This window comes from Anomaloglossus baeobatrachus, chromosome 8 (assembly GCF_048569485.1).
Source record: "Anomaloglossus baeobatrachus isolate aAnoBae1 chromosome 8, aAnoBae1.hap1, whole genome shotgun sequence".
NCBI lineage: Eukaryota > Metazoa > Chordata > Amphibia > Anura > Aromobatidae > Anomaloglossus > Anomaloglossus baeobatrachus.
In genome coordinates, this window is record NC_134360.1 from 208020570 (window position 1) to 208047861 (window position 27292).

The 27292-nt window shown below is 44.9% G+C and overlaps 1 protein-coding gene across 1 annotated transcript; it reads right to left on the reverse strand.

The window, feature by feature from the left end:
* Window positions 1-1444: 1444 nt before the first annotated feature.
* On the reverse strand, window positions 1445-25511 carry LOC142249417 (dynein light chain Tctex-type 4-like). Its single transcript, XM_075321071.1, has 5 exons — window positions 25335-25511; window positions 21418-21532; window positions 19155-19304; window positions 12541-12615; window positions 1445-3443 (listed from the first exon to the last, which is right to left on the reverse strand). Exons 2-5 carry the CDS (start codon window positions 21517-21519, stop codon window positions 3096-3098), a joined length of 675 nt encoding a protein of 224 aa, XP_075177186.1. The 5' UTR covers window positions 21520-21532; window positions 25335-25511; the 3' UTR covers window positions 1445-3095.
* Between the last annotated feature and the right edge of the window lie 1781 nt (window positions 25512-27292).

A 27292-nucleotide genomic window follows, 5' to 3' on the forward strand; every position in this document is an offset into this window, starting at 1 on the left:
GTCTGAAGTCTAGGACTCTCACTGGTTCCAAAATCACTTTCACCAGAGGCCATTTTCTGATTGTTCAGTACCTCTGAAATGTAGTTGAGGATCGTTAAGGGAACAAATGTTGCCGCGGTGTAAGCAACGGCGCCTTGGACCCTGTTGACTAATCGCGGTACCAAAATCAGCTCTGCCTAGTATCTCCGCCACAGTCACTTGAACAGACCCAGGCTGTGCTCGCCGCAGCCAATTTCATAGTCAGAGTGCCTGTGCTTGGTTTAAACCAGGGGTTGGGAACCTATGGCTCGCAAGCCAGATGTGGCTCTTTTGATGGCTGCATCTGGCTCGTAGACAAATGTTTAATAAAAAAAAAAAATACCGTATGTTCCGGTTTGTAAGACGCACTTTTTCCCCCCAAAACTGGGGAATTATGGGGGTGCGTCTTACAGACCACATATGGCTTACCGGGGTGGCAGTGGTGGTGCAGGGTCGGCGATAATGTGGGCTCGTGGGGTGTCGCGGCGGCTAGCCCGTAGTAGCTGCCGGACTACGGGCTGCTTTGAATCTCCCGCAGTTGACGAGATTGACTTCAAGAAAATGGCTGCGGAGGCGGCTCTTGAGCAGATAAGACTCCACAGCCATTTTCTTTACGTCCGTCGCGTTGATTTGCGCATGTGCTGCCGCCATTTTCTTGAAGTCGATCTCTTCAACTGCAGGAGATTCAAAGCAGCCCGCCAGCAGATCAATGGCGCCCGCCGCTGTGACACCCCTTAAGCACGCAGCAGTATCGCCGACCCTCCGCACACTGACCATCTTCAGCCCTGACACCCCTTCCTCTGTGTCCGCAGCATCGCCTACCCTGCCTCCTGGGACCTTCTGAGCCACTGCACCACCATTGCTCCCCCTGATGAGTATGGCTCTCACAGAATTACATTTTAAAGTATGTGGTGTTCATGGCTCTCTCTGTCAAAAAGGTTCCCGACCCCTCGTTTAAGGGCCCTTCTTAACACAGAATGACTGTTAATCTATTTAGATGTCGCTGTCAATCAGTGACAGCGGCATTTACATGAACTGGTTGCAGATGCTTGTGTGCATCTGCGTCCATCAATCTCCCTCCATTCCCTACAATTGCAGGGTATGAAGGAGTTGGCATGGCAACCAGCAGCTTACTGAAGGCCCTGTGTTCCTGCCATCTTGGGCCTCCTGTGAAGCGCAGCCTGTGACTGGCCCTCATTTTCACCATGTTAGGCAGTATATAGTGAAAATGATCAAAAGATGTGAGAATTTCCTCCCTTTTCCCAGTTGAAAAATAAAGAAATCCCCACAAAAAAATGTAATAAACTATCAAAACTGAAAAGAAAAAAAATAAATTATGGTCTGAGTAAATGGCGACACAACTAAATTTTCTTTTACAAAAATCTTTAATTTTTTTTGATCAATAAAATATAGAGTAAAACCTTATACATTTGGTATTGCCGTGATTGTACTGACCTGAACACTTATCTGGCCATTTTTCACAGCATCATGAAAGCTACAATAACAAAACCTAAAAACAATGGTGGCATTGCAATTTTTAATATTTTTTTTTCACATTTTACGCCATGTTTTTCAGGGGTTTTTTTCCCAAACTCTTGGGGGAAAAAAAAACAAAAGTGCAAATAAGTCTCCGGTTCATTAACCATTTCACGACATCTGGCATACATGTACAGCAAATCGGAAGTGGGTGTATGGAGCGGGGTGAGCCAGCCCCAAACTTAGCAGGTAATGGCTGTATGTTACAGCCAGGACCTGCCTCTAACAATTGCAGGTGGAGGCGGAGCTCCGCCATGATTATTAACCTGGTAGATACCGCTGTCAAACTCCCGCTGCACCATTTAAGTGCTCATTGGCGCACCCGTGACGTAATCAAGGGTCACTGATGGGTTGCTATGACAGAGGAGATCAGCTGAAGACCGTGATTTTCATAGCTGCGCTCCTCTGAAGCTCTGCCCGAGGCCGGGCTTCAAAGGAGACTGTGATTTCTGTTATATACAGCAAAGCTGTGACATCACTGGATATAGCACAAGCGATCAGTCGATTGCAGCTCAGGGACTAATACAGTGAAAAGTAAAAAAAAAAATGTTTTTTTTTATATTTTTAAAAATTAAGAAATCTATAAAAGTTCAAATCACCCCCATTTTGCACCATCAAAATAATAAAGATAATAAAAAATTCACATATATGGCATCGCCATGTTCAGAAAAGTCTGATCTGTCAAAATATTAAAATGATACAATCTGTAAACAAAAAAATTCAAGAACACCAAAATTAAATTTTTTTTGGTCTCTGCAATACCACAAAAAATGCTGTAACAACTGATCAAAACGTCATATCTATCCCAACATGGTATCAATAAAAACATTGTCTCACCCCTCAAAACATATGCCATCACACAGCTCCAGCAACGGAAAAAATAAAAATTTAAAGGTTTTTGGAAAAAGGCGACACAACCCCTCCATTTTTTTGTTGTTTTTTTTTTTTTTTTACAAATGTCTGATTTTTTATTTTTCACCATTAAAATTAATAAAAAATCTGGCCATGTTTGGTATTGCCGTAGTCCGTACTGATAAGGAGAATTATATTGTGAGGTCATTTTTACAACAAAATGTACACTATGAAAACAATTAATGGGAGAATTCTAGTTTTTTTTCACAATTTGGAATTTTATTTCCCTGTTTTACAGTACGCTATATGGTAAAACGAATGGTGTCATTTAAAAGTACACCACGTCCCATAAAAAAAAAGCAACAAAAAAATATGGCTCTGGGTATAAGGGGGGGGGAGCCCTCAAAAATTTAAATTGGCCACATCATGAAGGGGTTAAGATGTGCTAATGTTTTGGCAAAAGAAATATTGGTACAAAATTAGACTAATTTAGAAGTGTTGTAAAGTTAGACAATAAGTGTGTAACGATGCACTAAATGTATCATCCAGCATTGGCCATTTTGATAAATTTGGGGCATTTTCAGATGGTCTGGTCTGCGCTGTATCAACAGGATAAGTAAATCTGCCCCATCGTGTATGTCGGCCATATTGAATAGGGCCTGAGGTCTTGTATACAGTCCATTACATCCTCACTCATAATACACCGCATACACTGTCACCACGCAGAACATGGTGGAGTTCTGGAAGCTGCAGGAGGTGACGTTATCAGAGTACGAGTCCCATAGACACTGACTGGTCATCAGAATGTCCTCTCGGTTCTTGCTCCCGATCGCCATGTTGCAGATGAGTTTGTATCGCGGCGGCGTGACTCTGCGGACCATTTTCTTGATGTCTTCGCACAAGTTTTTGGTGAGGTCAGCAGACGTACTTGGGTCGTAGGTCACGTTCCTTAGCTTTGCTGCTAAAAAATCCTGGATAAGTTCCTTCGCTAGGGAATATGGGAATCTTTGCGGAGGATTTGCAGAGCCAGCAGGTACCTAATAATAAAAACATCATTAAAAAAGGTAAAGTGAAGCCTTCCATTATAATATATATTTCATGTTCACATATTTAACATTTAAAGGGGTTATCCGGCTTATTTTGCTTTTTTTATTATTTACACTATTGGGCTACATTGGGGCAGGTAAGTAGATAGTGAGCACTTACCTGCCCCGCTGTCAGCCCCTCTCCCCAGGCTCAGAGCGGTCATGTGACTGCTCCTGCTGTGATTTTGCTACTTCCGGTCATTTCATGTCAACATGGGCAGGCCCATGTTGACATGCAAATCTGCCACTGCATGTTGCCGCCCTGCTGGGCTGTACAGTGCGATGAGCCCCGCCCCCTCCCTGTGCGCTGCTATCTCTGCACTGTATGTGCTGGACAAACACAGGGCTGCCCTCTCTGTCTAGGACACTGTGAGCGCTGTTTGCCCAACAGTGTCCTCAGCTCATTATGTTGTATGGTGCCCGGGCAACTGTGACCCCCCCTCCCCCGTGCACTGTCTCTGATGACTGCAGCCTCCCATGCTCCTGGCTTCTGAATACAGTCAGAAGCAGGGATGTCACCTGACAGCAGCGAACAACAGCACTGAGTTCTGTATGGGACACTGCAATCATCACAGCACGGAGAAGAGACAGCATGCTGCACGAGTGAGAAGGGAGAGCGCGCAGGGGGGGAGGGGGCAGAGAAGAGCGTCCACGGCTGACAGAGTGGGGGGCTAGAGAAGAGATCATCGGTGACACAGCAGGGGGGCAGAAACGAGACTTCATGGGGGTGAGAGACAGGGGAGAGCTGGGGGCAGAGGAGACAGTGCAGTGGGAGAGAAGAGAGTGCATGAGGGGGATAATGTATATTATATAAGTGTGTGTGTGTGTGTGTGTGTGTGCGGTGCACAGCCTGATGTGTGTGTGTGTGTGTGTGTGGTGCACAGCCTGATGTGTGTGTGTGTGTGTGTGCCCGATGTGGTGTGGGGTGCAGAGCCCGATGTGGTGTGGGGTGCAGAGCCTGATTTGGTGTGGGGTGCAGAGCCCGATGTGGGGCTGTTATTTGCAATGCTGTAGTGATACCAGGTCAGGTGCTGGGGCAGAATATACTGACAGGGAATGTGTGTGCAGGGGGTGGGCAGAGGGTGCGGCTGGACACTGGGGTGGGGCTGGACAGTGAAGCCGGGCGGTGCCAGCTGTGACTGAGAGGTTCAGCACAGGAAGTTATCATGTTTGCTGGAGCTGAATGTAAACAAGAAGCTGCAGAGAATAAAAAGGTATAATTCAAGAGGAACAAAAGTTAGAAAACAAAAAATAACAATGTAGGGGTGTTTAATATGACAATACAGCACAGATTAGCTTAAACGCAAACATTTTTGTTATGTTGGACAACCCCTTTAATTGTACTGTAATTTATCAAAATTTTTTAAAATGATCCTGCCTTACCCTAAAAAAAGCCTCTCTGAAGCACCCCCACTAAGTTTCTCCCTTCTGTATAACGTTTTGGATAGTGCCTGTTGTGAAGTGTAATCCGTATCTAGCAGCAGAGATGCCAAGATGGATTACAGACAGTGTTGGCGGGGGTCTTTGTCTCTGCGCCTGTTCTCTTGTCTGTCAAATTGGATTTGGGCATAACCGAGAGATGGGTTTTCAGTTCAAGTCCGATAAGCCATTGGATAGTGTCCTCCTCCTCCTGGACCTGTCCTCTGCCTTCGACACAGTAGACCATTCCCTCCTACTACAGATTCTCTCATCTCTGGGCATCACAGACTTGGCCCTATCTTGGATCTCCTCATACCTAACCGACCGAACTTTCAGCGTCTCCCATTCTCACACCACTTCCTCATCTCACCCCTATCTGTCGGTGTCCCCCAAGGTTCAGTTCTTGGACCCTCGCTGTTCTCCATCTACACCTTCGGCCTGGGACAGCTCAAAGAGTCCCACGGCTTCCAGTATAACCTCTATGCCGATGACACACAGATCTACCTCTCTGGACCTGACATTACCTCTCTACTAACCAAAATTCCACAATGTCTGTCTGCTATTTCATCCTTCTTCTCTGCGTGATTCCTAAAGCTTAACATGGACAAAACAGAATTCATTGTTTCCTCCTCCTCACTCATCTCCTCCAACAAGCCGTTCCATCAAACTCAATGGTTGCTCACTCTCTGTCTCACAAGCTCATTGCCTTGGAGTAACCCTCGACTCTGCTCTATCCTTCAAGCCACACATCCAAGCCCTCTTCAACTCATGCAGACTACAACTCAAAAATATCTCCCGGATCTGTGCTTTCTTTAACCAAGTATCAGCAAAAACATTAGTGCATGCCCTCTTCATCTCCCGCCTCGACTACTGCAACCTCCTGCTCTCTGGCCTCCCTTCCAACACTCGTGCACTCCTTCAATCTATCCTAAACTCTGCAGCCCGCTTAATCCACCTCTCCCCTCGCTATTCCCCAGCCTCGCCACTCTGCCAATCCCTTCACTGGCTTCCCAATGACTCCAGTTCAAAACATTAACCATGACATACAAAGCCCTCCACAACCTGTCTCCTCCTTACATCTGTGACCTAGTCTCCAGGTACCTACCTGCATGCAACTTCAGATCCTCACAAGATCTCCTTCTTTACTCCTCTCCTATCTCCTCTTCCCACAATCGCGTACAAGATTTCTCCCGTGCCTCCCCCATACTCTGGAACGCTCTACCTCAGCATATCAGACTCTCCCCTACCGTGGAAAGCTTTAAGAGAAACCTAAGACCCATCTCTTCCAACAAGCCTACAACCTACAATAGCCCTCAGTCCAGTAGACCACTGCGCAACCAGCTCTGTCCTCACTTATTGTACCATCACCCATTCCCTGTAAACTGTAAGCCCTCGCGGGCGGTCCTCTCTCCTCCTATACCAGTCTGTTTTGTTAATGATTGCTGTACGTATACACTCTTTCACTTGTAAAGTGCCATGGAATAAATGGCGCTATAATAATAGTGGCAGAAACAATGCAAGCTGGAAAGCGAAAGAAGTGGAAGTTCCAGCTCTAATAGTGCTGGCAGAATGCTGATTAAAAATTATCCGCCGAATTAAAAAGAATGAACGTGAGAATCAAGACTACACTTGTGTCCAATATATCCAGGTACAAGCTGCATCCAGCAGCTGAGACAGATTATAAACAGGGGGCAGGCCTTTGTTTCTGCTCTTGTTTGCCTCTCTATCAAATTGAACATGAGCATAACAGAGGTGGGTTTTCAGTTCAAGAGAGATAAGCTATTGGCTGAAGCAATGTATGCGGAGAAGTGAAACAGACGTTCCAGCTCTAAGGGTATGTGCACACGTTGCTTTTTTTTCCGCGCGGAAAAAAACGCACCCTCTGGCAGAGGGGAGAATAGTAAACAATGCTTTTTGAGAAACAACGCATCGAAAACGCATGCGTTTTTCATGCGTTTTTCATGCGTTTTTTTAGGTGCGTTTTTTAAGACTTGTCAGTGTTAATAAAGTTGGTTGAACACAGACCTTTGGAAAAAAAAACCTGTGATGTCATTTCCTTCCCCACATTCTGTTTGGATAAATGGGAGGGCTTGGAATGGAAGGAGCACCATTTGAATTTTGGAAAAGTTGAAATAAACTTTGCGCACCATGTCACATTAGCAGAGCCCCTTGGGTACCTATATGTCAGAAAACCCCCACAAGTGACCCCATTTTGGAATCTGCACCCCTCAAGGATTTTATTCAGGAGTATATTAAGCATTTTGAATCCACAGCTACTTCACCCAAAATGTTGCTGTAGCAACAATATTCTCACTTTTAGGCCTGTTTCACACATCAGTGAAAAACACTGACGTTTTTCACTGGCGTGTAAAACACGCACATGTCCCTCCGTGTGCCGTGAATCACGGCACACATGGGTTGTCTAAGTGCAATACGGGCTCCGTTCTCCGTGGCCCGTGATTGCACTTAGAGATTAACTCACCTGTGCCCGCTCCCGCTCTCCATGGTGCTGATCGCTCCCGCGGTGCAGCATCCGGCCAGCGCTGACCCCCGCAGCAGCTGCTTCCAGGTCGGCTGTGTCGCACATCATGAATATGCGCGACAATAATGAGCCGGCTCAGAAGTAGCAGGGAGAACGGGCTGCAGAGGACATCGCTGGAGCCGGGTGAGTTAAAATGATTTTTATTTTAAAAGCACGTTTTTTTCTGGCACGTGTTTCACGGACCACACCACTGCGTGGTCCGTGGAACATCAGTGATGCCAGAAAAAAATGGACATGTCTCCGTGCGGCAATCACGCACACGCGGGTACGCTGCACGGAGACACGTGCAGTGAAAAATCACTGACGTGTGAGCAGACCCATTCATTATAATGGGTCTGCGTATGTCAGTGATTCTGGTACGTTTAAAAAAAAGCACAAACGTACCAGAATCACTGACGTGTGAAAGAGGCCTAAGGCTATGTGGCCATGATCCAGCGACACGGCGTCTAGTACACAGTGTCAGCCTTCCTGCAGAGATGTGAGTGTTGTCCACGGGAGAACGCAGCTGCCCATGCCCACGATTTGGGTTCAGGCCGCTGTGGAGCTCTATGCTACCTGCAGAGAACACTCATCTACGCAGCATAAATTGACATGCTGAGGCTCGGGAAGCTGCGCCACCGGTCGGTTTATGCTGCGGAGAAGAGAAGCACAGTGGGCATGAGATTTCTAAAAATCCTTCCACTGTGCTTCTACTGCACAACGCAGCGTCATGGACGCAGGGAAAACAATCTGCGCCCAAAACGCTGCAAACCCCGATTGTGGGCATCCAGCCTAAAAAGCGTCAATGGAGGTCAAATATATATACAACGTCCCACCCCCCCCTGCATATTCTAAGCTGGCACCTTTAGTACCTTTCATGTGGCACTAAAGGGTGCCTAGCCTAGTTTTTATCACAAAAACAAAAAAAAATGGCGTGGGGTCCCCCCTATTTTTGATAGCCAGTCAGGGTAAAGCAGACAGCTGTAGCCTGCAAACCACAGCTGGCAGCTTCATCTTGTCTGGTGATCTATTTGGAGGGCTCCCCAGGTTTTTTTTTTTTTATTTATAAATAAAAATAATAAAAAAAAAACAACATGGGGTCCCCCCCAAATTAGATCACCAGCCAAGGTGAAGCTGACAGCTGAGGTCTGGTATTCTCAGGGTGGGAAGAGCCATGGTTATTGGACTCTTCCCAGCCTAAAAATAGCAGGCCACAGCCGCCCCAGAAGTGGCGCATCCATTAGATGCGCCAATCCTGGCGCTTCGCTCCAACTCATCCCGCGCCCTGGTGCGTTGGCTAATGGGGTAATAAATGGGGTTGATACCAGATGTGTAATGTCACCTGGCATCAAGCCCAGCAATTAGTGATGTCACGGCGTCTATCAGACACCCGACATAACTAATTGACAGTAAACAAAAGCAAAAAAAGACAACAAAAAATTTTTTATTAGAAAAAACACTCCCCAAAACATTCCCTTGTTCTCCAATTTAATAAAAAAAAATGGGTCCGCAGAAATCCATTTGGATGTCCCACGTCGCCTCTGGACCTTCTAGAATATGGGGGCACGTTCAGGGAACGTATCCCCCATTTTCTAGGAGGGCAGACCCTCCATTTGAGGAGAGTGGGTGCAAAAATCTGCACCCACTCTCCCCGGGTCACAGCTGCAGACTGCCGAGCAGCAGCAGCCAGCGCAGCTCACACTGAACACTGTGCTGGCTGTCAGCTGCTCGGAACATGTGACCGGCCAGCGTGCACTGTGAAGGAGGAGGGGGCCGCGGGGGATCAGCGCTGCGACCGGACAGGTATGTATGACACCGGGGGGAATTGGGGTGAACGGGCAGGGCCTGGGGAACCGTTTTCTGTCGCATGTGTTATTGCACATGCGACAGAAATCATAGGAGCAGGGCGGCCGGTGCACTACTGTGCGCGCGGCCATGTTGGATTTTCGGGAGGGGGGTCGGGGGTCGGGGCGGGCACTTCGGCGACACCGGGGGCTTTGCCAGGAAGTGAGGTCAACAGGAAACCTCTTGACCTCACTTCCAGGTAAATGCCTGCGTTCTGGCGTGCCGACAAAGGCCGCGGACCGCAACAAAAAAGCAGGTCCATGCGGTGTAGCTGCGTTCTGACCCCACATCATTGATTTCAATGGGGGAGAGAACGCAGCCACAACGCACAAAAGAAGTGACATGCTGCTTTTCTTTCCGCACCGATTTTTGGCATCCAAAACGCTGCGGAAAGAAACGCAGCGTGTGCACTGATTTTTCAGCTTTCCCATACACTTTGCTGGGAAAGCTGAACGCATGCAATTTGCCACTGAAACGCTGCGGTTCAAAACGCAGCGTTTCCGCGGTAAAAAACACAACGTGTGCACACAGCCTAATAGTGCTGGCAGAGTGATACTAAAGCTGTTTCACTTATTTCCTTTGTTTTTAAATAGGCAGCTCAAGACATATCTGCACCAAAAGTAGTTTAACAATTGAGTGATGACAACAGCAAGTTCACGCTTTTCTACAGATTTAAAAGGTACAGTCCCCATTTAAAACCAATTGCTCCAAAGCATCTAATGTTATGGCTTTTGAAAGAAGAAGAAAAATTATTTATTTTTACTATGATTAACAGTTACAGTTCTGGAGTAACACAGGACGCTGACGCTCACCGTCATCCGGTCTGTATCATGTCGTCAGGCCTGGAAAAGGGAGCGCTGTGATGTTACTTAGTGATCCTGTATTTCCAGCCATGCACAGATATTATGTTGCAGTTTTGAAGCCTTTTCCTTTGTAATATTTTCAGCCTTTTCTGTATTTGAGCCGTACATTGTAGAAGTAAATGGCGGCTACTGTGTACATAATTGTTCCGTGTAATGAGGACTTCTCGTGCAAACACTCTTCACCGCTGATGCCATCTGACTCCACATTTCTATACCGGTCAAACAGCGGGCGCTCCCTCGCTTTGTGGAATGCGGTTGATCATTGTCATTGTGCCGCAACGTACAAATAGTGATTGAGCTGTTCAGCGGCAGACGGAAGAAAACAGCTACATCTCCTTCAATGTTTGCTTTGTGAACTTGATTGTCGAGGTGAACTGTATTTACTTTATTGTACAACAGCATCAGTGGACACCGAGTATAGGTGGTATACTGTTATGCCTGGTGCAGAGGTGGTGCATGGCACAGTGGTACTCGTATTTGCCAACCATTTAGAGAGGTCCCATATTAGTAAATTATTTTTTGTATAATGCGATCCCCTCTCCTGCATGTGCAATCCGTCTGATAATGGAGCATCCTGTAGCCAAATACAGGAAAGCTTCCGGGTGTATATGCCAACTGTTCCAAACCCGGAGGTTTTCCATTTTTTCCTAGGAGCCCCACAGTTGTTCCAGAAGAGTTGGCAGATACGAGGATACTCTCTTTTTGGTAGTCTTTGAATACACGTATGACCCACTGCCCACTAATACTGTGCCATAAACATTAATTAGTTAAGCCCTTCCCACTAAGGGGTAAGCCCGGGTCCCCCCTGTTGTCCAGTGGCTCCACTAACCCCGCTCGCTGCCTCTACCCTGGCTGTGAGAGTTACACAAAGTCAGACTATTTCAAAAATCATACTCCACGGGGCAAAATTTAGCCTGGAGCCCCAGACCAATTAAGATTGACAGTCATCTTGTGTTTCTCCATTTTCTAATAATTCTGTCAACAGTTGTTGCCTTCTCACCAAGCTGCTTGCCTATTGTCCTGTAGCCCATCCCAGCCTTGTGTAGATCAACAATTTTGTCTCTGGTGTCCTTAGACAGCTCTTTGTTCTTGGCCATGGTGGAGAGGTTGTAGTATGATTGAGTGTGTGGACAGGTATCTTTTTATACAGGTAATAGGCTCAAAAAGGTGCAATAAATACAAGTAATGAGTGCAAAGTAGGAGGGATTCTTAAAGAAAAAAATAACAGGACTGTGAGAGTCATAATTCTTGCTGGTTGGTCGGTGATCAAATATTTATTTCATGCAATAAAATGCAAATTAATTATTTAAGAATCACACAATGTGATTTTCTGGATTTTTTTTTTTTATTCTGTCTGTTACAGTTGAAGTGTACCTATGATAAGAATCAAAGAAAGCACTGTGGAAGAGAAGCGCAATAGGGTCTTACCCCAGAAAAATGGGGGGAAAAACACGGAGGGTGGACTTACTCACCTATAGGGGTTGTGAGAGTCACAACGCCTATAACAGCATGTTAAGAATCCAAGCCACGGCAGCGGACCCAAAATTGGCAGATAACAGAGAGTGGTAGATAGGGATGTCAAACCGCGCCACTGACTCAGCCGATCCAGGAGATTATGGATTGATGTTGCTTTTATTCATTACACAGATCAAGTCAACGCGTTTCGGGGGTCGCAGCCCCCTTCATCAGGACAGACTGTTTTGCTTGCCAGTCTGTCCTGATGAAGGGGGCTGCGACCCCCGAAACGCGTTGACTTGATCTGTGTAATGAATAAAAGCAACATCAATCCATAATCTCCTGGATCGGCTGAGTCAGTGGCGCGGTTTGACATCCCTATCTACCACTCTCTGTTATATGATAAGAATCGGCAGTGTATCAAATACTTACTTTCATCACTGTATGTTATCCCCATCCACTGCTTGGAGTTCTAGTGATCCTAACAATGGAGCTCTAGAACCCAAGAACTGGCCCTGTAGCCTTGTCTTGTATGCAGTGCATGCCCAACCTCCTCTCCTTTCATTGGAGGAAGCCGGGTGCAGCGCTTCGTTATTTCTGGCTGTCCCATGGACAATGAATGGAGCAGAGGTCAACCTGGCGTATCTCTTCTCCATTTGATCCTCCTGCTGGGATCACTGGAAATCCCAACATTCAGTACCCCTACGATCAGAAAATTATCCCTTGGATAGGATATAATTTACAATTTTGGAAATAACCCTTTAAATTCCGAGACTCAGGTGCCAGTTAAAAAAGGACCATTGGAACTAGATACCCTGATCTATATCTCTGCTCCATCCATGAGAAAACACTATTATTATCCACTGCGGTTGTTCAGAAACGAGATGTGTGATTTAATGGGGTTGTGTTATATAGAGAAAGTGGTGACTCGCAGGAAAGTCCTTACCTGTTCATTGATGATAGGGATGGGTTTGCGGTTTGGTGTGCGGGCTCGCGCCTTTCTTCTTAGAGCTGCTTGATTCTGTAACGGTTTTCAGAAACAGATTCATCACTATCACAATTAGTCATTTTATCTGCGAGTTTTTAAAAGATCATTGGACTACGAATCTATGATATACTTAGCAAAAACAAAAATGCAACCCTGACACAGCATTTTATATAAAAACTAGCTGTAGTACCCGGGCGTTGCCCGGGATAGTAACTGTCTCTCTGTCTCTTTCCCAGTCTCTGTCTGTGTGTCTCTGTCTGTCTCTTTCCTTGTCTGTCTCTTTCCTTGTCTGTCTCTGTGTGTCTGTCTGTGTCTATCTCTCTGTCTCTGTATCAGTCTCTGTCTCTCTCTATCTTCGTGTCTCTGTCTGTGTCTCTTTGTCTCTCTCTGTGTCTGTCTCTTCACCTGTCTGTCTCTTTCCCCGTCACTCTTTGTCTGTCTCTCTGTCTGTCTCTTTCCCCGTCTGTCTCTTTCCCCGTCTTTACCTGTTTGTCGTTGTCTGTCTCTTTCCCCGTCTGTCTCTTTCCCCGTCTGTCTCTTTCCCCGTCTGTGTCTTTCCCCGTCTGTCTCTCTCTCTCTCTTTCCCCGTCTGTCTCTTTCACCGTCTTTACCTGTTTGTCTTTGTCTGTCTTTCCCCGTCTGTCTCGTTCCTCATCTGTCTCCCGCTCTTTATTTCCCCATCTTTCTCTTTCCAGGTCTGCCTCTTTGCCCGTCTGCCTCTCGCTTTCCTTGTCTGTCTCTCTCTGTCTCTTTCCCTGTCTGCCTCTGTCTGTCTCCTTCCCCATGTGTGTCTTTCTTTCTGTCTCTGTCTGGCTTTTTTTTTCCCTATCTGTCTCTGTTTGTCTCTGTCTCTTTCCCTGTGTGCCTCTTTCTCTGTCTGTGCCTGTCTGTCTGTCTCTGTCTGTCTTTCAATCTGTGTCTGTCTCTCCACTGACATCATATTACCTCACACATAAGCTTGTTATACTATGAATGTTTTCTTCCTATAGCAACCAATCACAGCTCCTATTAATAGCCTGTAGCTCGCAGCTCCATTCACTTTAATAGAGGCATGTTATTTTGGAAAGTAACTGTAAAGCGCGGGGTTATATTTTCTTGTCAAAACACAGTCTATGACGTTCCCTGAGTCACATGAGGTGTCTGTGCAAAATTTTGTGATTGTACATGCAACGGTGCGGATTCCTTCAGCGGACACACACACACACACACACACACACACACACACACACACACACACACACACAGCTTTATATATTAGATGTAATGTAGGTGACGAGTGTGGCTACAGCGGATTACTTACATTGTACTGATCTGACCCTGAAAAAACAGCCCATATAGTACTCCAGAGCTGAATTCACAATTCGTCAAGTTGTTAATGGAAACTGTCAGTAGGCTTGTCAACAAACAATTATAGTTAGCTTTCCTATTTGCAATAATTGTACAGTTTACGTTGTAAAGCCGACTCTTTCCGGACGGTAAATCACTCAGGCAAGCTCTTATACAGACAGTAATCCAGCAAACAATGCTGGGGGAATTCACCGCTGAAGCCAGCAGAATTGTAAATGCAGCTCTGGACTGTCACATGTAGCTATGGACTTGGGTTTTTCCCAGCGTGATTTTGGAAATCAACAGCGGTTGTACCCACAAAGCCATCAGCAATCATGTCAATGGACAATGTGGGCAGTTTTACAAGTTAAACCGTTTATTTCCAAAATTGAGCAGACATTAGTAGTCATCTACAGTATCTGCATTATATTGTACCTTACCTATTGTACATTGTACCTATTATCTATGTCGTAGGGATCTCTATTTACAAGGGTTGCCAAAGAAAACAAGTGATCACCTGTCCACAAGAAAGGTGATCAATGACTGCTTGGTGCTTGGCCACACCGATCGGCAAAGCAGGAAATTCTTATTCCCAATGGGGAACTTTTAGCCGTTGCTCCATTCATTCTCTATGGAGCTGACGGAAAAAGTTGAGCACAGTGCTCAGGAGCCTCATAAAGTTTGAATGGAGCAGAGCTCGAGCATGTGCACTGCTGCTCCATTCCAATGCGGATAATTATGCCTCATTTTGTAGTTGGACTTCCACCGATCAACAAGTTTCCATATATCCTGTGTATAGGTGATCATATGTTTTCATGACAAAACCCTTTTAAAATGGTCATCGTACTTTCAACCAACTTTGCATGAATCATTAATACAAGAAAATATCACAAACAATGTAAGATATCTTTTTAGAGAAATCTGCTTTTTTTTTCCTCCACTCATGAGCCACTTTACTGCTTCCTGAACTCCTTTTTCAGTCTGGAAAAGCGCTAAAATCCATCTTGCTCAAGACAACACTGACCAGCAGCTCACTGAATATCACTCCAACTCCCAGCTCCAAGACTTCTCCCGAGCTGCACCAATCCTTTGGAATGCTCTACCCCAAGAAACTAGGATGATCCACAACTTAGACAGCTTAAGACACTCGCTAAAAATACATCTTTATTATTAATACATCTTTATCCTATTACCTTCCTTAATCGAAATTAATTCATAGACCGAAAAATACGGTATATAAGACGTACCGGACTATAAGACGCACCCCAAATTTAGAGGAAAAAATTGGAAACAAAAATGGGGTTCGTGTTACAATCCGTTGGTGTCTTAGCGGGGGCGTGTGGCAGCGGTGGTGGAGTGGGGTCAAAGGAGACCAGGGCGGTGGTGAAATAGGGTGGTGCTGCGGGCGCTGTGCTGGAGCTGTGGACGCTGTGGCTGAGGGCAAGGGCACTGTGCTGTGCTGGGGGGCGTCATCCTGAAAATGTCGGAGGTGCAGACTTCAAATAGTGGCGCCCGGAATCGGCGCGTGCATGGATGGAGCTCTCAGCTCAACAGCTCATCTCTGCGCAAGTAACGCTTCCGGCTCATTGATCTCCCAACAGCGGACTCAAGGAAAATGGTACCTGGAGGTGGAGGGTGCGCACATGAGATCTTGAGCTGAGCGCTCCATCTGCACTCACACCGACTTCGGGCACCATGCCAACATTTTCAGGATGGCGCCTACAACTCCAGCACAGTGCAGATCCAGCACATTGCCCACAGCTCCAGCACATCGCCGGCAGCTCCAGCACATCGCCGGCAGCTCCAGCACAGTGCAGCTCTCCAGCACATCGCCCACAGCTCCACCACAGCGTAGCTCCAGCACAGTGCATGCAGCCCTAGCAAAGCTCTTTCGGCTCACAGCACCAACACAGCGTTACCGGCATTGCTCCTGTGATCCCTCTCCACCATCCCCAGTAAGGAACATTCAGATTATAAGACGCACCCCTCATTTTCCTCCCAAATTTTTGGGCTGAAAAGTTTGTCTTATAATCCAAAAAATACCATATATCCCCTCCACTATTTCTCAGAACATAATTCTCCCTCAAACTCTGCTGCACCTAAAAACATCACAAAGATTGGCTGGTGATTGGCCCGTGCAGCCTTATCTAGCCCCCTTTTTCTTGAGATGGCTGGACCGTCGTTGTAAATAAGTGCTTGTATCTCCTGTCACCCCCACCTCACCCCATTGTACACCGTGTGCAAAACTATTAGGCAAGTTGTATAGAAGAGGATTTTTTTTATTATTGATCAACAACTATCTTCTCAACCTAAAAGACTCATAAATATCAAAGCTTAATATTCTTGGAAGTTGGAGGGGGTTTTTTTAGATTTGGCTATCTTAGGAGGATATCTGTTTGTGCAGGTAACTATTACTGTGCAGAATTATTAGGCAACTTAATGAAAACCAAATATATTCCCATCTCACTTGTTTATTTTCAGCAGGTAAACCAATATAACTGCACAAAATTTAGAAATAAACATTTCTGACATGCAAAAACAAAGCCCAAAAAATTAGTGACCAATATAGCCCCCTTTCTTTATGATGACACTCAACAGCCTACCATCCATAGATTCTGTCAGTTGCTTGATCTGTTTACGATCAACATTGCGTGCAGCAGCCACCACAGCCTCCAGACACTGTTCCGAGAGGTGGACTGTTTTCCCTCCTTGTAGATCTTACATTTTATGAGGGACAACAAGTTCTCTATGGGGTTCAGATCAGGTGAACAAGGGGGCCATGTCATTATTTTTTCATCTTTTAGACCTTTACTGGCCAGCCACGCTGTGGAGTAGTTGGATGCATGTGATAGAGCATTGTCCTGCATGAAAATCATGTTTTTCTTGAACGATACCGACTTCTTCCTGTACCACTGCTTGAAGAAGTTGTCATCCAGAAACTGGCAGTAGGTCTGGGAGTTGAGCTTTACTCCATCCTCAACCCAAAAAGGTCCCACAATTTGATCTTTGATGATCCCAGCCCATACCAGTCCCCACCTCCACCTTGCTGGCGTCTGAGTCGGAGTGGAGCTCTCTGCCCTTTACTGATCCAGCCTCTGGCCCATCAAGAGTCACTCTCATTTCATCAGTCCATAAACCTTTGAAAAATCAGTCTTAAGATATTTCTTGGCCCAGTCTTGACATTTTATCTTATGTTTCTTGTTCAGAGGTGGTGGTTTTCAGCCTTCCTTACCTTGGCCATGTCCCTGAGTATGGCACACCTTGTGCTTTTTGATACTCCAGTAACGTTGCAGCTCTGAAATATGACCAAACTGGTGGCAAATGGCATCTTGGCAGCTTCACGCTTGATTTTCCTCAATTCATGGGCAGTTATTTTGCGCCTTTTTTGCCCAGCCCGCTTCTTGCGACCCTGTTGGCTATTTGCCATGAAACGCTTGATTGTCCGGTGATCACACTTCAAAGGTTTGGCAAATTCAAGACTGCTGCATCCCTCTGCAAGACATCTCACAATTTTGGACTTTTCAGAGCCCGTCAAATCTCTCTTCTGACCCATTTTGCCAAAGGAAAAGAAGTTGCCTAATAATTAAGCACACCTTATATAGGGTGTTGATGTCATTACACCGCACCGCTCCTCATTACAGAGATGCACATCACCGGATTTACATAATTGGTAGTTGGCTCTCAAGCCTATACAGCTTGGAGTAGGACGACATGTATAAAAAGTATCATCATGTGATCAAAATACTGGTTTGCCTAATAATTCTGCACACAGTGTACAGTAGATTGTAAGCTCTTATGAGCAGGGTTGTCAATATTTTTGCTTTAATTATTGTATCTTCTATAACTCTTACTTATGATTGTTTTTATGTGAACCTCTGAATTGTAAAGCGCTGTGGAATATGATAGTGTTATAGAAATAAAGATTATTATTATCAGAATACAGCTGCCTATTAAAGTTAATGCGGAGGGGGGAACAGAGTGAACGAGAGAAGCAGAGTTACAGACAATGCTGCTGCCTACTAGTAAGTGTTTTTTTTATATCCCAAATATTGGATTGATCATAATGGATGTATAATGTCCTCCATGTTGCTGCTTTGGTACATGTGCTGCATAAAGACAAGAGAGCAGGATCGCTCATATCTCATCATATGATACTCCGTATCATAGCAGATAATCTCTATCCACCAGCTCAGAGACAACTGGAAATTAGAGAGAGAGCATGGAGAGGGACAATTGGTGAAACATGTATAATACCAGTCATATACTGGCCAGAAATAGTGTTATTCATCATGTAAGCTACATGATTCTGGAAAGTCACCAGAAATGACAGGTATGATTTAACATGTATTTGTATAGTACTATAGAAGCTGGATTATACATCTCATATATAAAGCTGAGTGTATGTATGTACATGTGTGTGTGTATGTGGGTATGTATGTGTATATGTCAGCTGAAGGAATCTGCATCGTTGCAATTACAATCACAAAATTTTGACCAGACACACCATTTGACTCAGGGAACATCATAGACTATGTTTTAGGGGAAAATTTAACCCCGCGCTTTACAGTAATTCACCAAAAAACCTGCTTACATTACAGTCAATAGACCTGGTCACTAATAGGAGCTGCGATTGGTTGCTATAGGCAACAAAGGACATTCATAATATAAGAAGCTTATGTGTGAGGTAATATGATTTCAGTGGAGAGACGGATAGAGGGAGACAGACAGAAAGACAGAGAGAGACAGACAGACAGGGGAGACAAACTGAGAGAGAAACAGCGCAACTGCTATTTTTGATAATGTATGCTATGTTCAGTTTGCACCAGTTCAGACTATAAGATTAGGAAGTTCTGGCAATTCTTGTATTTAGAGACAGAGAGAGATGGACAGACAGAAAGAGAGCTAGACAGACAGAAAGAGACAGACAAACCGGCAGAAACAGACAGAAAGAGACAAACAGAGACAGACAGAAAGAGACAGAGAGACACAGACAGACAAACAGAGAGAGACAGACAGAAAGAGAGAGACAGACAGCGACAGACAGAAAAAGACAACCGACAGAGACAGACAGAGAGAGAGACAGACAGAGACAGATGGACAGGGGAAGAGAGAGACAGACAAACAGAGAGAGGTGGGTAGAGAGACAGACAGAGGGGGAGAGTGGGAGAGAGACAGTTACTATCCCGGGCATCGCCGGATACTACAGCTAGTATTGAATAATTTGCATTACTTGTACTGTTTTTTACCTTAAGCCTCAGCGTCATCCGTTGTGCAGCCAGGAGACCGGACAGGCTGATGGATTGTGTAGGTTTTTTGGTTTCTGTAGGCTTTAAAGATCCTTCATTTGGCAGCGGTATCACATTTGCGGTTCCCCTGGTGTTTTGGGCAACTGCAGGCTTAAACAGACAAAGTACTGATGAATCATTCATTATCTGCATTAGCGGCAATATTCTCCACATCACAATATACACATAGGGGTAGTAGAGAGAGCCTTCCCCTATTGTGTTTGGAAGCGTACGTTCATATGAACTGCACCCGTTAGAATTAGAGCAATCTGTCGTTCTTTGAAAAATTCGTAAAAAAAACTGCACGGCCACAAGTTGCTGCAGTTTGCTGTAAAATGCCCATCGATAACTCATCCTTACGAAATATCAGACAGAATCTTTCTCCATCCGCACACAAAAGATCAGGATGCAAAACTAATTGAGTTATTAAAACCAAACAACCTAATTACTTAGAGACAATAAGTCATTTCCATCAGCAAAATTAGTGACCGAGCACTGACCTCTATTACAGGTAGGAGAGATAAGCCCAATGCTCATTGTTTGTCTTTTCAGACTGGGCTCAATGTCAAGGAAATAACCTCTAGAGATTTGAGTCTGCTATGTTTCCGGACTCCATAAAGGACCCACACACATTTAAAGGGAAAAAATCACTTAGGGCTTAAGGAGACCTTCCAGGATCAGTAAGTTTTATTGTTCTACCTTATCCTGTTATCTTGCTGTAAGCTCCCTTGAATTCAGTGTCTCCTGCTGCTAGTCAAGTGTATGTAAATACAATTTGCATATTCACTGCTCCCCCCACCCACCTCCCAGTGCATTCACTATCACTACTGAGAGGTGGGAGGGAGTATGGGTGGGGGCAGCAGTGCAAATTCAGTTGAGATTTACTTTCACTGATGCCAGTACTAACAGGTGAGAGGTGGGAGGAGGGCATATGCAGTTTATATTTACATACACTTGACTAGTGTGCAGGAGACACTGAATTCTATGGAGCTTACAACAAAATAACAGGATAATGTAGAGCAATAAAACTTACTTATCCGCAAAGGTCTCCTTTAGTATTGTAATAGGAAATCACCTGACAGATTCTCTTTAAGTTATTATTGGATGATTCGGCCCAACGTTCCGCCAAAAGTCATGTGCCCCCAACTCCTCTACAACCGAGCCCCTGCCAGACTCCTTTGACGGTCTGTCTCACCAAGAACAAAAGGATCATCAGTCCAAAATTGGGCATTTCTGATCCTTATCTCTTCCCCGATGACAGCCGTTCCCTCCGATATTGGAGGGTCCAGGCAACATTCGTCTAAGGCTAAGTGCATATCCAGTAATCATCCAGCAGATCGGTTTTCATAGCAGGACAAAATAAATTGTACAGACACAACTTTCTCCAGCTATCCCATAGACCAAGAATAGAACGGAGGTCAAGCATGCGAATTCTCGGAGTTCCAGAGGCCTGATTTTGGGATCACTGGGGTCCTAGTAGATGGACGCCCATTGATCATCAAGTTATCGCCTACCCTCTTGTGCATCTACAGACCATGTGATACTTTCCGACACCTGTTCTTGTGACACTCAGCCCGGGTTCCTCACTCCTGGAGGGGCAACTCTTATAAAGGACACTTTCAAAATACCGGTGGCTACCTCTGACTTACCGGGATTGGTTGGAGCCCAACACGGCGGTGACCGGTACATCCCGGTCAATCTAAAGATAGTGAGTAAAACACCTGGAACCGAAGAGACTGTCAGCCTTGTGATTGCCGTTGCCGTGCGCTTCGGTGCCAACGGCCACTACTCCCCTTATCATCCTCCCCGGGGCCCACCCCACCTGTGGGGAGCAGAACCATCTTTGCTGCTACGGCCATCTTCCCCGGATGATCAGCGACCACAGCGGCGACTAATTCCCTGGCCGCATACTGCAGGTGGTGTCACGAGAGAATCCTCCTCACCCTCATCCACTACTACCCTCATCCTCTCTACCACCCATCCTCCATCCATCCCTTTTATTGTACACCTCGGGGCCACGAAGCCGGGCAGGGCCACCCGTGACATCCCCAGACCCGATATCAACGGCCCGGCGACGGAGTAACATTTAACCCCTGCCCCATGTGTGCTACAGTTGCACAGCCGCCACATGTAATTAGCACAGCCCACAGACCCCTGTACAAAGCCCCCTAACCCTACATTAATACATTAGGTTCTATACACACATAACAAATTGTGGTCTTACATTTTTCAGACCCCCAGGATCACTATCCCGATTAGTTGCTCGAAAAGTTACACGGGATAGTTTCACAGCTCCGAGTTTCTTGCTCTCAATTGTGGCGTCCATAATGCTAGAGGATCTAAAACGAAAGGAATCAAGATTTGAGTCTGTAATTTCTCATCCCTTTTAAATTTTAGCAAGAAAGAGTCTTAACTTGAAACAATCTTAACGAAAAGGAAATTATCCTAAAGGTTTGTCCTAACACTTCCCTGACATCAATGTTGTATAAGAGTTTCTCTAGGACTTCAAGATTGATGGTCTGTCCTTAGGCGGGCTTTGCACGTTGCGACATCGCAAGCCGATGCTACGATGTCGCACGCGATAGTCCCCGCCCCCGTCGCAGGTACAATATCGTGTAATAGCTGGCGTAGCGAAAATTATCGCTACGCCAGCTTCACATGCACTCACCTGCCCTGCGACCGTCGCTCTCGCCGGCGACCCGCCTCCTTCCTAAGGGGGCGGGTCGTGCGGCGTCATTGCGACGTCACACGGCAGGCGGCCAATAGCGGCGAAGGGGCGGAGATGAGGATGTAAACATCCCGCCCACCTCCTTCCTTCCGCATATCCTACGGAAGCCGCGGTGACGCCGGTAGGAGATGTTCCTCGCTCCTGCGACTTCACACACAGCGATGTGTGCTGCCGCAGGAGCAAGGAACAACATTGGACCGTCGCGTCAGCGTAATTATGGATTACGCCGACGCTGCACCGATGATACGATTATGACGATTTTGCGCTCGTTGATCGTAACATCTAGGTTTTACACACTACGATGTCGCATGCGATGCCGGATGTGCGTCACTTTCAATTTGACCCCACCGACATCGCACCTGCGATGTCGTAGTGTGCAAAGCCCGCCTTAGAATTGATATTTGATCAGGACGGTTAAAGGGTTGCAGCCCTCTGCTTTATGCATCCGGAAAAGTCCGTATACTGCATATCACAAAAGTAAGTACACCCCTCACATTTTTGTAAATATTTTATTATATCTTTTCATGGGACAACACTGAACATCTGACACTTAGATACAAAGTACAGTGTCAGTGTGCAGCTTATATAACAGTGTAAATTTGGTGTCCTCTAAATAACTCAACACACAGCCATTAATGTCTAAACCACTGGCAACAAAATTGAGTACACCCCTAAGTGAAAATGGACAAATTGTGCCCAATGATGTCGTGTGACTCATTAGTGTTACAAGATCTCAGGTGTAAATGTGAAGCACTCCTTTAGCATTCTTGGCAGGACCCACAATTAAAGGAAATGAACACCTTTCAGAGCTATTTACATATACATTGCTGGCTGCAGAATGAGTTAACAGAGAATCCATTATGGAGAGTTTGTAACTCTATATGACTATTTCAGAGCTCAAATTTCTGACATCAGAGTTCAACTTAACTTTCATGTGTTTTGCAATAAGCACTGACAAGTTCAGTAAAAGACAAATAATATAGTTACAAACTCTCCCATCAAATGAGTTCACTGATAGATTCACAGTTAACTCATTCTTCAGCCAGCAATGTGCATCAAAACAAAGAAGTTTGTGTTTAAAAGCGAAAGGGTGCAAACTTTTTAATGAAACCCAATTGCAATAATACCTCGATGCCACTGGGAATAAAATAAGAAAGAAAAAATAAAATGGTGCAGGATGAACGCTATTTTTGATAATCAGCCAAGGTAAAGCAGACAGCTGGGGGCTGATATTATCAGGATGGGAAGGTCCATGATTACTTGGCCCTTCCCAGCTTTAAAATAACAGCCCACAGCCGCCTCAGAAATTGTGCATCCATTAAATGCGCCAATTCAGGCTCTTCGTCCTGGCTCTTCCCGATTGCCCTGGTGCGGTGGCAATCGGGGTGATAATACTTTTGGTGTTGATATCAATTGTGAATTGATAGCTGGTATCAAGCCCGAGGTTAGTAATGGATAGGCGTCTATCCAACACCCCCATTACTAATCAGGCAAGTGTACAGTTAAAAACACACATACGGCAAAAAAATAGTTGATTTGATTAAGCACTCCCCCCACATTCCCTTGTTCACCAATTTATTAATTATAAAAAATCCTCGAAGTTCTGACGTAATCCAATGGTCTAATGTCCAACGACGCCCATTGAATCCTGAGAAAAAGGCTCCATAGGTCACGACTGGTCAGCGGCAGACCCAGAATTTCTCACAAGCGTGTTTAGTACTGGGGGGGTCTGATAGATGCCTCTCCATTACTAACCACTGGGCTTGATGCCAGCTGTCAATTCACAGCTGACATTAACCACACAAATATTACCTCGATTGCCATCGCACCAGGGCAATCGGTAAAAGCCAGGACGAAGAACCAGATTTGGCGCATCTAATGGATGTGCCACTTCTAGGATGGCTGTGGGCTGCTATATTTAGGCTGGGAAGGGGCCAAATAACCATGGGCCTTCCCAGCCTGATATTACCAGCCCCCAGCTGTCTGCTTTACCTTGGCTGGTTATCAAAAAGTAGGGGGGACCCCACATCATTTTTCTTTTTAATTTATTTATTGCTTATCAACATTTGTTTGTAGGGCAATTGTCCTGCTCTTACCCCATTTTGCTTCCTTTTGCAGCCCTCTAGCCCTTGCTATGATCATTTTACAGCACCAAAGTTAGGGTTCCCATTGACTTATATGGGTTTCGGAATCCGGGTAACGAACGAAACTTGTAACTAAAGCCCGGGCGAACCCGAATATCCATGGGTCTACTCATCCCTACTTATGATAGTAATGTCTAAACTGAAATGATGAAAGTAGTAGCAGAACGCCACGCCAAGTGTTGTACGTGCCACGGGTTCTGCTGTGTTATGGTGTGGTTGCCAGTGGCACTAGAAATGTGTTGTGCCAAGAGGTCTATATCACAGAAAACACAGAATACAGTATATCCTACAACCAGTGGATAAACATAAGACAAGGAAGGTTGGATAAAACTAGAAAATATTCCCTAATGGTGCATAGGAAGAATATGATAAGTCTCAACGTGCACATTCACATTAAATGTCCAATGGTTGGACCCTAATTCACTATCATTGATCAGATTATGAGAGCCCACCTACCACAACAAGGTGACCTCATTCAAGTTTACCCTACACTAATATCTGCCGATCCCCCATACGAGCAGATTTACTGAATCCTTCTCCCCCCTGACATCGGGGAAGAGGTAAGACACCCTTACATATTAGAAGGTAGACCGCTCCCACTGAAAAATAGCAAGCTGATCCAACATTAATCTGTGTATGGCCATTTTTATTTTTTATTTTTAATCAAATGCATTTAATTAATGCTAAAAATCAATTTTGCAATTTGGTTTAATTAAAAAAACAATAAATAAGGCTAAATATTATTTTTATTAACAATAAATAAAAAGGCTAAATATTATTTTTGCAATTGGGGTATATTAAAAAAATATTGTTTGATTTCAATAGCTTCTGTGATACATCATCCTATTATGACTGCAGAATGAGTTAACTGAGAATCAGTCAGTGAGTCCGATTTGACAGGGAGTTTGTAACTTTTTTTAGTTAATTTCTCACCGCAGACCGCATCAAAGTTGAATGTGCAGAAAACAGACGTTTTCTGCACATTCAACTTTGATGCGGTCTGTGGTGAGAAATTATCTAAAAAAGAGTTACAAACTCCCTGTCATAGCAGACTCACTGACTGATTCTCAGTTAACTCATTCTGCAGTCAGAATAGGATAATGTACCACAGAAGCTATAGAAATCAAACAATGATAATTTTTTAATATACCTCAATTGCAAAAATATTATTTAGCCTCAAATGCATGCATTTAAGCAAGAACAACAATTGTCTAAAAAGATGGACAGCCCCTTCAATGGAATTAATGGCATGTATTGTTTAGTTCTTACATTTAGCAGGTATTGTCAGTGCGCTGTTACATCCGTCCCTCCGCGGTGACTTGTAGATGAGTCCCCTCCAGCATCCGATGCCCAGAGCTCCGTGCAGCGAGAGGTGAAGCCTCCTGTAGGGGCGTTTAATACTGTGCTGTGTTTACACCTAGGTTTCCAACGCTCTGACTCGCTATCAATTACTCTTTATTTTGACGACTTTGTCTGGCTGCAAGTTCTGCAAACATAACAACAGAACGGACGAGTTATGGACGCAGCTACAGATTGTGATTAACCCCTTAATGCAACAGCCAGAATCTGTCACCAGGTTTTTGCCACTAAATCTGAGAGCAGCATAATGTAGGGATCCTGATTCCAGCGATGTGTCACTTACTGGGCTGCTTAGTGTAGTTTTGATAAAATCACTGTTTAATCAGCAGTAGATTATCATTACAGGAATACTTGGCGTGCTGCAGGTAGTCCAGCATATTCATGAGCTCTGTATAGCTGCTAGGTCTGCAGCAGAGAAAACATTGATTTTATCAAAATGACAGCAAACAGCTCAGTAAGTGACACATCACTGGAATCAGGGTCTCTGTCTCTACATTATGCTGCTGCAGGTAGTCCAGCATATTCATGAGCTCTGTATAGATGCTACTAGGTCTGCAGCAGAGAAAACATTGATTTTATCAAAATGACAACAAACAGCTCAGTAAGTGACACATCGCTGGAATCAGGGTCTCTGTCTCTACATTATGCTGCTGCAGGTAGCCCAGCATATTCATGAGCTCTGTATAACTGCTAGATCTGCAGCAGAGAAAACCTTGATTTTATCAAAATGACAACAAACAGCTCAGTAAGTGACACATCGCTGGAATCAAGGTCTCTGTCTCTGCATTATGCTGCTTTCAGAGGAGGTAGCAAGAGCCTGGGGGGGGGTTGTATGGAGAGCACCACTCCAGTGTTTATTATTTCCCCACTGAAGTGCCGCTTTAAGTCCCCTGCCCCGGGTCTTATACTCACCTGTTTTCGTCTTTTTACAGAGTGGCTCCCTTTGGTCTCCTGTGATTTGTAACCTGCCGGCAGCTCCAGAGTTTCATGATGTCCAACTCAATACAAGTCTATGAGAGCCTCGTTCTGCCTCTCATAGACTTGTATTGAGTGCTTGTGATGTAAATTCTGACTTCCAGCCAATCAGGAGCTGCGATCACAAGATGGCACAGTAAAAATGTAAAGACGCTGGAGGGGGAGTATAAGACCGGGGGCAGGGGACTTGGGTTTAAAGCACCACTACAGCACTAAAAGACCCTCGCTGGAGTGGTCCTTTACAGGAGTTGCTTAATCAATCTTCAGCAGCGATCCCCAGTGTCCTGCTTGCCAAGGTGGCAGTGTGCTCCTGAAGATTGACTGGGTCTTAGTAGATTTCTGCAGTACAGAATACATTAGAAATTACTACAATTTTCATTAAATCTGGAAAGAAAAACCTTAAGACATAAAAGACACTTCTAGGGTTATAAATTCCTACAGCAGCAGGATCAATAATACCATGAGGTTTACTCAACATGGCTCAGCAACGGGTACAGAAGAAATCTCCTCCTGGGGGGAATAATATGAAATCATATGATTAGAGTCAAATTTGGGGGTCCTGGATTCAAACCCACCAAATACAATATCTGTATGGAGTTTGTATGTTCTCCCAGTGTTGTATGTGTTTCCTACGAGTTCTCTGGTTTCCTCCCACACTCCAAAGACATATAGATAGGAAATTTTAGATTGTGAGCCCCAATGGGGACAGTGATGATACTGATTGATATATATATATATATATATATATATATATATATATATATATATATATATACTGTACATACATACATACACATATATCTATATCGCTGAATAATATGACGGTGCTATATAAGTGAGTTAAATAAATTCTCATATTTAGAAGTTATCACTAATCCAAAGGTGTGGTCCAG

Bases quoted from the DNA above. Each gene is read 5' to 3' on its own strand.
- LOC142249417 (XM_075321071.1), bottom strand. From the start codon at position 21,519: ATGGACGCCACAATTGAGAGCAAGAAACTCGGAGCTGTGAAACTATCC. The intron at 19,305-21,417 runs GTAAGACCACAA...TGTCTGTTTAAG, and splicing joins ATCCTGGGGGTCTGAAAAAT to CCTGCAGTTGCCCAAAACAC. The intron at 3,444-12,540 runs GTAAGGACTTTC...TTTTATTATTAG, and splicing joins TCCCTATCATCAATGAACAG to GTACCTGCTGGCTCTGCAAA.